The following is a 14,461-nucleotide window of genomic DNA, read 5'->3' on the forward strand; positions in this document are numbered from 1 at the left end:
GGGTAATAAGCAGCAGGATGTTTGAATGGGTAATGTGTGTCTGTGAGTTAAGAGAAGGACATCAGCCTGTACTGTGGTCAGTTTGTGTGTACGAGTACAAGTGCTGGAGCGTGTAGTATGTATGTGTTAAACATGTGAATGAATGACAAATGTATGGGGTGTGGGAGTGGGTTGTGCAATATGCAGTAAACATAAGTGCTTATTTGAGCTGGATGGGATGTTTATTCGTTGTGCTTTGTATTACCAGTGCTGTGTGTGCATGTGGTTCCTGTCAGAGAGTTACTAGAAGGCATTCATTCAATAGAACACCTATGAACAACCAGCACCCCCCAAGCCTACACCAGTTCTGTTCATTAATGCCATTGCTTGGGTTGAAAAAACAAATGTGTGATAACAGAACAGAAGATTACATGAGGCCTTTGTCTTGAATACAGATGGTGCAGGTCCTTATTCCCTTTCCTTCCCTACAATTTAATGTACACTTGGTGGACCTCATTTCTTTGGGAGGTGTCATGTGTCCTTTTCACAGGCACTTTGATCATCCATGTGAACACATTAATGCATTTGTAATAATGTTATGGTTTTGTCTGTGCCTCAGAATGACTCGTGAACAATTTTTGAGATCCGATAATTTACGGCTGTCAGAAATGGCCACCGAAAGCTCTGGAGAGTCCAGATAATTCTCCCAGAGCTGTTGACAGTCCTGTCAGCGTATGCAGCACTTCTTCTGACGTCTCTTACCACCCAAACAAACACCCTATCTCTCTCTCTCTCTCTCTCTCTCTCTCTCTCTCTCTCTCTCTCTCTCTCTCTCTCTCACAGACGCACACACAAGCACACGTGTGCGTGCACACACGCACACACATACACATACACTGTGGAGGCCATAATTAATAGCACAAGAACACATAAAGAAGTCAGCCTACTTTTAGATTGACAAGCCCTTTTCATGCTGAGAGGACACGCGTTGTCTTGATCTTTTAAAAGCAACTCAGTAGTGCATAAAACATGAAAATACAAAGCTTTGCGCTCATGCCACATTGCTCCTAATAACGGCCCATGCGGCAACAGTGTGTTCCTGATTACTGCTGCCACTTAACATGAGATGGAGAAGATGGTACACTCGCAGCTCCGTGTTAGACGGGATATTCCCGCGCCACTGTCATCGTGGCCACATTCTGTGCTCACATGAAGGCATGTGACATGAGTGTTCATGGAGGGAGAATGTGGTAAAGAGAACAACCAGTTCAAAAGGTTTAAACAGCCTGAGTGTCAGTGTCTGTCACATGGCCTGGACTCTCTCTGGTATTCACACCTTTTCTCTACAGTGTGCAGTGTGTGATGTTTTAATGAAAAAGCATCGTTAAGAATGAGTGTAAATGTATTCGTGTCCTAAAGTTGGTATTTACATGTTGTTCTTGCGCACGCCGCAGGTGCCACAGGCCACCCAGGCCCAGACGGGCAGCCCCGCGTCTCAGCCAGGCCTGCTGCGGATGCCACACAGCCAGAGCCCACTCCGGCAAGCTTCCTCCTCTTCCTCCACATCCTCGCCCTCTTCATCAGCGCTCAGCGTGGGACAGCTAGTCAGCAGTGAGTGATCACAGCTTTTCCTGTCCTACGTTTTCGCATTTTACGGACTGATGACACACTTTTCTCTCTCATGCACACACAAACTTTAAATAACAAAAACATTACTGATCAAAGATCATTCGTGTATTTTCTGTACCTCTGCGTACAAGATTGAAAAATAAAGGTCCTTTCAATTTGGAAGACAAAGAAGCATCCTTTTCTTTAGAGCTCTCTCACTCTGCTTATATTTGGTGTGTGCTGAGGTCTGCCATCTATATGACCAAACACTTTCTACATCCTTTTGTCAGTAGCAGAATGGATTTCAGGTATTTTTTTGGTGCTATTAAAAACAGTACGGTTCATAAACATGGTTGTGTGCAGGGATGCTTAGTCTCTACAAGCACCATATATAAATCACTCCCAGCTGCCTGTCACAGCCATGGCATCCGCTTAAAAACTGCTTTACTTAGATAAATTCTCATTTGTCACAGGCAATTGCCGTAAACCCATTTCAAAGGCATCTGCAATGGAGTTTTGAATTCAATAAGAGGGAAGTTGCCATTGATCAACTTGTTGTGAACAGAACCAATGGACTGTTTCATATTTCTTTTTTCTCCTTACCCACCCCCATTCTGTGTCAAAATGTACATAATACCACCGGCGTTCTCTATTCATTTTGTCAATTTTCTGCCGTGGTGCAGCTTTCTATGTCAGACTGCATTTGTTGCGATGTCCTTGGCTAACACTTAACTCCAGAGAGCACGGTTTGAATGGAGGGAAAAAATCAAAGTGACCCGCAGCTCTACGCGGCTGAATGTTTGGCTCGGCTGGGAGGGTTCAGTCCTGGGCTCTATCTATTCACCCCCAAAAAGAAGAAAAACAAATGCAAAGCCTTACGTTACATCCTCATGTACATTCCTGGTGTGCTTTTTCAGTCATCGCCATCCACAGCATAGAAGGAGGGGTTGTACACTGGAACTTTATAGGATGTACTGTAAATGTTTAGTGTAAGGGAAAGCCCCTAAAGAGGTCTGCTGTTTCCATTAATCTGACTACTATTACTAATGGTGGTATCGGTCACAATGTACACTATAGCAAATTTCTCATGAAGTATATTTTAAAAAAATCCAAAAGTTGTTTTGAGATCATGTGTATGCACGTAAGGCAAATTGGGAAAAAAAATAGATTTTAAGACTGCTTTTTCCATACAATGGTGTTGTTTATGGTGTTCATCTGCATCCTGGGCTTTTGTCGGGCTGCCTAGGAGACCTTCATCTTCAATTGCTGTTCATCTGCCCCATTAAACGTTGTGTTTAATATGAGCAGAGCTCCATGTGTGAAGATCACATTTACTTAACGGTAATGACAAGGGGCCACTGGTTCAGTAGGTTTTTTCTTCTACGCCTGGAGGATTGCTTTAATAATTCATAGATAATGACCAGCATGAATTATTTAATCTGCCAAACTTTTACACTCATAAGCAGGTTGCTGGGGTAAAGGACAGTGATGTACAACACAAAATCATATTTCACTGAACAGAGAGTGTTTCAGTCTGAAAGCATGAAAGATTTATTTTATCCAGAAGTTTTTAGATAGCAGGAACTAATAAGCTGCATTCCTAAAACCAGTGTAATCGAATGGATTCACAACAAAACATGACTTCTTTTCTACCTTGTTCATACGGTTCTGCTGAATGTTCTAACCTAGAACAAGATTCCTAAACATAATCAATATAGGTTCCTTCTGAAAAATTTTTGTTTATTTATTTGGTCTTGCAATTAACAGTTTGCAAGGTGCTCACATATAAAGACTGCTTGCTTAGATTTTCAATTCAACTATCACTGTATCAGTTGTTAGCCATAACAGTAAGGGGGTATAAATCAAATATTTTTTACTTTCTGGAGGATAAAGAGAAAATGCAGAACCATGAAGAATTGTAAATCAGCAGTGAATTCAGAGCTGTGTACAATTCAGTGAAATGTATCACCTTCAGAGACAAGGAGTGTCATGGGTAAAATTAGCCACTTAGAAACAGATATTTTATGGATTGTGGTTTCAGTATCATGACTCGTATTGGTTTTGTGCAGTGCCCCCAAAATACCTTATCATAATTTATGAAATTCAATTTTTGATTATTACTGAATAACATTTTTTTTTTTTTAAGCACACTTTATAAAGACACTGATATCTTTTTAAAGACACGGATGCCTTTTCTGCTCCTCAGACCCTCAAACTGCCCCCAGCGAAGTGGACGGGGTGAACCTGGAGGAGATCCGAGAATTTGCCAAAGCATTTAAAATCCGCCGCCTGTCGCTAGGCCTAACGCAAACTCAGGTGGGCCAGGCCCTCAGCGCCACAGAGGGGCCTGCTTACAGTCAGTCTGCCATCTGCAGGTAAGGAGGATCAAGTGCAGGGCAACAAACAAAAACTAAACCCAAAAACAACAAACTGCACATCTCTGTGCTGTTAACATAGCAGCTGCATCTATTAGATAACAGGTTAGATCATCTCTCAGGCTCGTAATCATTGCTTGCAAACTGTCCTTATTATCAATTAATACAACACAAAATGTCATACACTGACAGTAAAGCTAACTTTATTCAGATGAAAACTTATCAAAATTTAAGAATTTGAACTTTCATTATAAGTGGATAAGTTTTTAATATATTACATTACTGTGCAGTGTCTACAGAGATTGATTGACAGGTCCCCTCAGGGAATTTGTATAATATGTAATATTAGGCAAGTAGATGTTCATAAGGAACAGAATTACAGTATTTAATAGTTTTCCACTCTTATCATGCTACAAATAAAGAATGAGAATGCAACTGGAGGTTTGAGATGCAAGAAATGTAGCAAGAAATTAGCTACTAGAAAGTACATGTGTAATGGTAGACTGGTAGACTGGCAGGCTTTTAATATTACCACACCAAACACCACTCTTTTACTATACTCTCTGAACTTTATTTTATCATTTGTGCATTGGTCTCCCACCACTCAGATTTATTCATTTATTCATTACACAGACATATTTAAGATATTAAAGAGCATTAAAAAGCAAGAGAAGTGATTTACATCACACTCAAATCCACTCACATTCATTTTGACGTCATAGCCTGTGTCTTTCTTACTACTGCGTTTTGTCTATACATGAGGATCGAGTTACTTGTGCAAAATGCATTAGTTGAAGTATTACAAGATGCATTTAAAACTGTTATTAATTACTAAGGTCCATTTCCATATTTCAATGTACATTTTAATAAAAATGACATGTTTTCCAGAGCTATAACAACATGGACTAGGGACATTATAGAGCATTACTAATAAAATATTCAGTAATAGTGTCAAACTACAAATAGCTTCAAACAAGCCCACCTTTAAGGCCTTCATATTCAATCATTATACACATTTAATCTTATATAACTTTAATCAGACAAGATGTGTCAACATACATTTATCAGTGCATACCACATAATACTGGGTATAAATATCTAGGGCATGGGGAATAGCTGATGAAGCTTCAAACTAATGCTTAAGGTCTTAAAAATTCTGCATGAAATATTTAGATTTCTCAATACATAATTCAGATATTTTGAATATATATTAAGAGCCATTAGCTTCTGAAATAAAGGGCGATGGGTTTTCACCTCGTGTTCTTTCAGGAAACCTCTTCAGAAAGGCCCCAGGTTGTTCTTGATTTTCTGTTCACTTGTACGACACTGGACATGACACCCTGCTCCATGTTCAGAGAGTTTAAAGGCAGGCTTCTCATGCTTTCCCCTGGTTAACATCAAACCAAGACCACGGGGACAAGGAGAAGAGTGAGCTTATCGTGCAGGCTCTTGGGGCTGCTGTAGTCGTACTCACTCAAACTCAGGCTGACAGATGTCTCCATCTTGTCCGATCTCATCACTTAAGTTGGAGTGGGAAAGAACGAAAGAATGAACAGGCTTTATTGCTTTGTCCCAACCCCCACAAAAGGAACATTGTCAGCCCCGATCAAAGTGGGCCCTTGATTAAAAAGCTCAGAGAATGTTCAGTACGACCTGATCTGTGGAAGACTTTCAAACAGGCTTCATGTCACCTTTATTTGAGGGTATGCTTAGCTTTTTATAGGCAAAGAAAAAGAGTAGTAATACAAATTCTAATAATCTTACAGTTCTTAACAACAAGAACAAATATGTAGATTTCAGACACAAATCTTAATACTATACAGAGTAATTGCTAATTCACTTGCATCAGATTGGTAGAGAGCTCTTCACCACCTTTCGGTGACAAATCAGATTCTTACATGTGATGATTAACAGCCACCCTCACTGTGCACTCTACTTAGATACTCAGAATGCAGCATTGCACATGGGCAATCCCAAGATGTCACTGTTTGCATAATTATAAAATGGAAATTGTTTTGCCACATTTAAGCTGCATGAATGTACACCATTAATCCACACTAAAACACTCACTTCCCAACAATGATTAATTTCCCAGGAGGTGGGGGGGGGGGGCGGGTATTTTAGCACAACAAATTTACACAGGGAATTAGACTGAAGTATGTGTGTGTGTGTGTGTGTGTGTGTGTGTGTGTGTGTGTGTGTGTAGATAGATAGATAGATAGATAGATAGATAGATAGATAGATAGATAGATAGATAGATAGATAGATAGATAGATAGATAGATAGATAGATAGATAGATCATTTCTAAGTGTCTTTGTTAATATACAAACGTTTTTAATATGTACACAACATTTAAAAAACACAATTTTTCATGGGTTCATGCACAAGTCGGTATTTAGTGTGACCTCCCTTGGCACTAAGCACATCTTTGAACTCTTTAGGAGACTGTCCTGACGTTTTCTGAAGTAATCTTCTGGTATATTATACGAGGCTTCATTCAGCACCCAGAGTTCTTCTTTAGATTTAGTATTTTCCTGCTATTGCTCAAGTGTAAGGGGCGGTCACACTAAATATTTGCCACTGTAGACTATAGAAGCAGTTTTTTTCAGATTTTGTTTTTTTTCTGTTTTCTAATACTGCATATAACTTTCCTGTATTTTCCGGTTGCATTCTAATAAAAAGACTGGGAAATAATTTTATATGGTCACTACCATTACTAAAAAAACTAATCTAATGGTGGTGTATATATATATATGAATGAAGCAGTTTGCTTGCACAGGTGATGAAGGACCTCTGTCAAAATCGTTCTGTTTCTCTGAAGACTCTGTGTACTTTGTGTGTACAATTTTTAATATCTCTACATCTCTTACTACAGTATACTGTAGTTATTTACCTGGAATCTAATATATATATATATATATATATATATATATATATATATATATATATATATATATATATATATATCTTAGGCCACCCCTAGATTTTTTTTTTTCTGTATCATTCATTAGCTGTTGTGTCGAATTCATGGCTCAAGTCTGCCCCATCATGTTTGCTGTATTCACAAGGCAAAGCAGGTCACAGCTGAGAGGATCTCATACTTTGGTACTCTTGCACTCCGCTACACGTTGCAAAGACACAACTTCCAGCTATTTGGCAAAAAAAAAGGCTGAAGAAAAGCCACAGTGCTGCTTTGGAGAAGCCCTGTAGAAATAATAGTCTCATGGTGGACAACTTCTTTTTTTTAAATAATGTGGCTTGAAATGTGCAATGTTTGTAAAAACACCACACACAAACACCCCATGCAAACACTGACCTTTCAACCAGATGAAAAATTGTCCTGGTTGAGTTGAATATGACCAAAAACAACTAATGCAATAATTCATAAATCAATGAACACGTCAGGACCACACTCTGCCATGTTTCTGTTTTTTTCCTCATTGGTCCATCATTCATTCCATCACTCATTCTTATGTTAAAAAAGAGGGTTAAAAAAAGTGTCTTCTTGCATCTGGGGTCCTAGGAGACCAGGGGCCTTTGCCCCTGCTTGAGGCGTCTCTTCAAATGCCAGTTATGATTCCATCAAGTGCGTCCTCTCAGGAGCCTGCAGAGGAGCCTGGGACTGAGAGGAAGTACATTGTTTCAGCAAGCAAAAGCTCGCTCCTCTCCTCCCTCTGCCATGCTTTTCTCTGCCTGTCTGACAGGTGTCCATGAGCTGGTTAGGAGAAGGCCAGAACAGTGGATGCACTGACACAGTTCTCCATTAGAGCGCCTGAGAGACTTGTTATGTGTTTTAGCACCGTATATTGCTATGCTGCAGACCTAGTGGAAACTGGAGCTCTAACTGTGGACTGGTTTTAAGTGTAGATACAAGCTCTCAAGTGTATCAATTTGAGTTAATAAATAATCGATAGTCAAGTGATATGAAACTATGTGTATGTAAGCCTGTTAATATTTACATAAAAATAATAATAATAATAATAATAGTAATAATAGAACATTTTAGTACCAGTCATTTTGTTTTACAGTATTCAGCAAATAATGTTCCTATGTCAAGTCAAAGCAAAAGAAAGAAGTAGGGTAATGATGTTTGCTTCCTTAAAATCTGTAAACTTGCAGGGGTATTCAAAATTGAGGGATTAAAATGTATTAGCATTAAACATTTAATGAGTAGCAGGGTTATTTAAGCATGAAAAGAAGTTGTGTATTAAAATGTTTGTGCATTACAGTGAATTATTTAAAGCATAAATCTGAATAAATAATGGATCTTATGATTTAGTGCATGCTGGGTTACCTAGTTGACATTTTAACATTTTAATGTTTCTCATGATGATAACATTGCTCTGTGTGCTTTGTTTAAGTCTTTGGATCATGTAATGAAGATAAACAATACATTTAAGCCCAGTTAAATGTTTAATGGCGCTTGGGCTCAACTGTAGTGGTTAGCTACTTGACTGTTTGTGGAGAATTTGCTTGTTCTGTTCCAGTCTGTGGGAGGGTCTTCTCAGTCCTTCACTGCAGGGTGGGCACAGAGAGTCAAAACACGATCTAGCACAGGAAGCGCATTTGCTGCATTCCAAACAAAGCAATCACTGGCTGTTAGTTCTAAGATAAATACATTTCCCAGCATGCTATTGCTGAAAGAGCAAAGAAGTGATGCCACAAAGGTATCTCCAGAGACTCTCTGTCCCATTAGCAGCTTGGACCAGGAGGCCCTTCCTGGGATACTGGGCTAGACAGGAAGCCCCTTGCCTGCCAGGGCACCCGAGTAAGCTTGTTCTCTCTCAATTCTCCCCCAGACACACCATCCTGAGAAGCCACTTTTTCCTACCACAGGAAGCCCAAGAGAACACTATAGCTAGCAGTCTGACAGGCAAACTGAACCCTGGCCTTTTATATCCTGCCAGGTTTGAGAAGTTGGACATCACCCCAAAAAGCGCGCAGAAGATTAAGCCTGTGCTGGAGCGCTGGATGGCCGAGGCAGAAGCCCGCCATCGCTCCGGCATGCAGAACCTGACCGAGTTTATCGGCAGCGAGCCCTCGAAAAAGCGCAAGCGCCGGACCTCTTTCACCCCACAGGCCCTGGAGATCCTCAACACCCACTTTGAGAAGAACACACACCCCTCGGGCCAGGAGATGACCGAAATCGCAGAGAAACTGAACTACGATCGCGAGGTGGTGCGCGTTTGGTTTTGCAATAAGAGGCAGGCTTTGAAAAACACCATAAAAAGGCTGAAGCAGCCAGAGCTGGGACCGGTCGCACCAATGGACACTCTGGCTGACACGCTGGAGGAACACCCTTAGCTCATCTGAATTTGCGCAAGCTCGAAACACCTTGAAACAAATACCAATGACTAAACCTCCAACCGACCGGACATTAAAGCCCTGGACCGGACATTTCCTGTTCGCCGTATTGCGCCAGTCAACAAGGAAGATGGACAGAAATATTATTAGCGGTGTTGTTGCAACAGTTATGTGAAAGTGAGACATTTAAGCAAAAAAAAAAAAAGAAAGAAAAGAAAAGAAAAGAAAAGAAAAAAGAAAAAACCTGCTTAGGATGATTTTGGGGGAGCATAGTGATGAAATTTGGGGTCTTCTTCCAGGATGAAGAACAGAATTTCCAAAAGTGATCATACCTAAATCAAGGACAACTACTACTACTACTACCAAAGTCTGTTGCATCTGATTCCTGAGATTTTTTTTAATTATTATTATTGTAAATGTGTTCTAAATTTTTACATTTGTACTGACAAAAAGAAAGATATATGTGTGGTGGGGTGGGGGGGGGGGGGGGGTGTTACATTCGAGCTTTGTCTCACTTGATCATTTGGGTTTATATGTAAATATTTAAGATACATTTGTCTTCAAATCGAAATCACAACTCTGAAAACTTTGTCTCAGAGATGTCTGCATCATATTGTCTGTTTGTCAGTCACCTCACACGTATTTGTACAACTATTATTTTCAAGAAACTTTAATCTCTGGTAGTCTAGGTTATATGTCAAAGACAGCCCATGTTGCGGAGGGATTCTCAGTGAACAAAGAGCTTTCGGTACACCCATACTGTTGCAGCCGTTAATTATTACCAAAGCCTTCTAGCCAAAGAACATAATTCCTCAACATAAGGAAAATTCTCTACCTGGGCCAGCATGACTCAAAGCATTTTAGTTCTTCTTTTTTCTGTAATGAAACTGTTTTCAGCTTTTCATTCCAACTATTGCTTCAGACCTACATGATTTGCAGAACACAACAGATTTCTAAGATTTAAAAATTTTCTCCACTTGTATACATTTTTCTGGAATTGAATATTATTTGGGAGGTGCAGTAAGCCAGTTTACTTTGTTTATGGCAGATATTAAATTTCATTAAAGCAACCGAAAGAATATAATTATGTTAAACAGTGTAATGTACTGTGGTAACCACTGACAGAGATTTAAAACAGTTACAGATACAAAATGCCTCTTACAAAATACTGTGCTCTGACTAACCAGTCAGAGCATTCTGATTACCTGAAGTGTGTATTTTGTTTCATTTTGTTCATTTACTGTTGAGTTATATACTGGTGAAATATCCAACCTTGGGCAGCCTGGACAGTGGTGTCAGTGATTTAATGACATTAGCAAATTCATTTATAGTAACAAAACCCACACCATTCATTATGAGAGGGCTTTCAAACAAGAAGTAGATATAATTGATGTTGGCTTGTGCAAACTCATTTATATTCAAGAGGAGAACAGTGACAAGGTATTATAATACTACTGTTTATTAAATATCACAAACTTAGTGTGTTTTTGTTGTTTTTTTTCTAAATTAGCTTATGTCATAAAAATCTTTAATTTTGCTGACATTACAATTTCTTAATTATGCTGCTTTATAGTTTTTTCCCATTACATTTTAGTTCATTTACACAAAAGTAGGTAGGTAATTGAAAATTAAATTAATATCAAAAGCAAAATGATGTTTTCTGTGATGCAAAATATGTAGTACAATATATATAGTGATTACTGATAATGAGTCGCAGACACTACATTGAAAATAATGAAAGATGAGATTTTCTTTTATCATAAGCTTTCATGTAGTAAGGTTTTGGTTTTTATGTTTTAAGGTTTTGCTTTTCCAGTGTTAATTATCAAAGACATTTCAGGTCTGTTTTTATAGTAAACAATTATTGGAACAGATTTTATTATAGAAAGGTTTAGGGAAATATTAAATATGATTCCTGCAAGAGTTATTGTTTTAGAAATATCTCAGTTTTTATATAAAAAGTCAACCAGGAGAATTTGAATGGTATTTGCTTACTTTGACTTTTGAATTCAGTTTCCTTTTGGAGACCTAAACAGCTGACAAAATTCATAAAACTTGTTTCTTTGCCCTTCGTTATCGTGAACCACAGTAGATGTTGTTTGGTGTACAACAGAATCTTCCAATTGCAGTACAGCTGGAATAACTCCCACCTACCCTTCCCGCGCTCTACATTTTTATGATCTGAGAAGCTTTGGTTTTATGGTTGGTTGCAGAGTATATCTTATAGATGCTTAAAAATGAAGCTGTAACCAAAAAGAAAAGAAAAGAAATCTTTAAAAAGGAAAGACAAACCGGACAAAGAAATTAGTTCTGCCTTTGCTCATCTTTTCAATGCTGGACCAAAGCTCAAAAGTAATATGCACATTGTACAGAGAAATGGCTAAATATTGCTGACAATCTTGAAATATTTAACTGTTTGACAAAATGGATTAAATGAAGTATATCATAAAGATTACCTCATGACTGTCCTGGGATGTTGAGAGCAATGTCATAATACACTGAATTTCAAGAGGAGGAAAGACAACAGCGTTGTGAATTTGTGTATATGTACGTAAGTAGTTTTCACCAATTCTCAAGAGAGAGTGATTCTACTGGTGATATTTCAGTTACATGCTGTGGTCTCCAGGGTCACATGTATAGAACATTTTAGACATTGTTGTAACATGTTTTTTGTTTGTTTGCTTGTTTGTTTGTCCTCTCCTTTTGCTGTGTGAGGTACATTGATAAGTTGTATTGCCTGAAACTGCCCTATATAATGGGGAACAAAGAGAGCTTTGCGACCGGACTCAATTGTAGTGAAATAAAAAGATTTCCTTAAATAAGTTACACAGTTACAGCTAACACACACACACACACACACACACACACACACACACACACACACACACACACACACACACACACACACACACACACACACACACACACACACACACAAACCCAATCAAAAAACCTACGGATTTACGGAAGGCAAGTCTAAAAGTTAACATCGTTGTAACTCTCCACACCTCGAAACCAAAGCTGATAAACCTGCTAAGGTTGCTTTAAATTTTATAGACTGAAAACTGTACGTAATATATAGAGCAATATATGTTTGGTCAGTTAAGCTGCACTTTGTGTATTCCTTAACAGCTTCGATTCTGTTACATTTATTTGTACCATAATAATTAATAATAAACAATTGTTTGACATGACATCTGCTTTTTGACGTTCTTGCTAAAGAGTGTCGCGGTCTACCAGAGGAATCCAATGTAGTACTGTCCGATAAAACTAATGGAGCTGGACTACATTGCATCGTTAGGATTACTATTCTTACACCTGCACATTACTGCAGAGCTAAACTCAGTAAGAATGTTATAAAATAATTACTGAGAAGCATGGTACATAAAGTGCTCATAGATAAGGCCATCATCGCTTCCTCCTTCGCATATTATTCGGCTGGGGAAAAAAAACGATTGCGCTCTCGTCTCGCCCTCAGTGTCCTCGTCTGTGAAACTGATAGGTGTGTGACTAAAAAATGTTTTAACTTAGTCAGACCCGCCCGGGAGTCATAAAACCCGGCACTGTCTTTTCCCTGACCAATAGCAACCTCTTTCTCCTCATCTTTTCAATGCGCCGTTCTTCCATCCTATTGGTATTTGGAAGTGAAACGCACAAAGGCCTTTTCACGCCCCAAACCCACTTTTCAACGCGTATCTTGCGCCTAAAAGCAAACGGACAGTACGCGCTGCTCCAGGGTTAGGGGCAATTCATTTAGATTCCCATAAGGTCAACAGAAAGGAATCTGCGCCGGAGCTCTTTCACATCAATATTTTATCTGTTCGCCGAAACAGATAACAATAATGAGACAAGTCTGAGAGAGAAAGCGAGCGATAGAAAGAAAAACGTTCTCATCTGAAAGTCTCTAGAAACTAAACTCCGGAATTTGAGGCAGCTTACTTGATCACAAAGCCTTTGAAAGCTGACTGGCTGCCAAACGGAATAGTAGTAAATAAATAAATAATAATCATAAAAAAACACACATACAACATAAATTATTAATATTAGGCTGAGAACTGATGTCAAAGATGTTTGCATCGTCCTTTTTCCCCTGCTCTTCTAGGGTTTTTTTTTAAGTGGTGGGGTAAAAGCTGGACTATTTGATATATTCTGGTTTTGTGTCCTTGTTTTTACATTCATACCACTTCTTGACTTTTAAAGCTGTAATTGTGAAGACGTGCCATTCCTCTTACTACTGTTTATCAGTGCTTAGACAGGTCTGGCCTAGATGGAAAGCCGGGGTTTGGGGTTTTTGCCAACTCGGTTTTCAGTCTTTATTGTCAGTAAGTTGCAATATAGCAGATTCACACTATAGGAATTTAATTAATCTGCACAGAGTAAAAAAAAGTATCTTATAATTAACTACTGATTTGTGTGTGTGTGTGTGTGTGTGTGTGTGTGTGTGTGTGTGTGTGTGTGTGTGTGTGTGTGTGTCACATACATACATGTATCCCTCCTGCAGACAGAAACAGTAATGTACATACATGTGCATGCATAGACAGGACATTGAGCTGAATGTCCTAAATTCTGCTTAGCCATTACTAGACGTCAGTTTACCAAACCCTCATATTGTTCTGCTTGATAAAAGCAAACCCTTAGTATGAAGTTTTCCACTTTTCTGATGTGGTTGGGCCAGGTATACAGATGTGTAGAGTAGCCAAAAACTGTACACCAAAGTACTGAAATATTTAAATTATTACTTAAGTCAGAAAATATGTAGTAAATAGAATATTCAAGTAGTGAGTTATTTCATCAGATCTCATTCATTAACACTGGGAAACAAATTTTAAAAAATGTTGTCCCACAAACTAAAATAGGTGGTCTTTAGTTTAGTTATGTTTTACACTAAATTCAAATCTATTTCTACAACATTTAACGTCTAGGACGTTTCTATCAGGCAAGGCTTTTAAGTTGCAGAGCAATGAGCTATATTACTTATTCATAAATAAGCCTGTTGTTACTCTTGAAGTAAGTACAAACATAGTTTAAATTGTATATGCGTATGGTGTATGATTTTCACTTATATTTGGCCCCAGGAATACCCCTCTTCACTGTGTAGCAGTAGTTTCAACACAGAGGGTATCTACTCCCCTAATCACCACTTTTCCATAGTATCCTGGAACCTAAAGATGACAGAGAAATTCTGGAAATATTT

General features: G+C 38.6%; 1 protein-coding gene across 1 annotated transcript in view; it reads left to right on the forward strand.

The window, feature by feature from the left end:
• pou6f2 (POU class 6 homeobox 2) overlaps positions 1-9,709 on the forward strand; it is a 70,750-nt gene extending 61,041 nt beyond the window's left edge. The window contains exons 7-9 of the mRNA XM_027004385.3: positions 1,434-1,590; positions 3,794-3,962; positions 8,763-9,709. Coding sequence (XP_026860186.2) covers positions 1,434-1,590; positions 3,794-3,962; positions 8,763-9,267 — 831 coding nt within the window. The 3' untranslated portion in view covers positions 9,268-9,709. The remainder of the gene's footprint in view (positions 1-1,433; positions 1,591-3,793; positions 3,963-8,762) is intronic.
• The last annotated feature ends 4,752 nt before the right edge of the window (positions 9,710-14,461 follow it).

This window comes from Electrophorus electricus, chromosome 1, assembly GCF_041902795.1.
Source record: "Electrophorus electricus isolate QZ-2024a chromosome 1, ASM4190279v1, whole genome shotgun sequence".
NCBI classification, from domain to species: Eukaryota; Metazoa; Chordata; class Actinopteri; order Gymnotiformes; family Gymnotidae; genus Electrophorus; species Electrophorus electricus.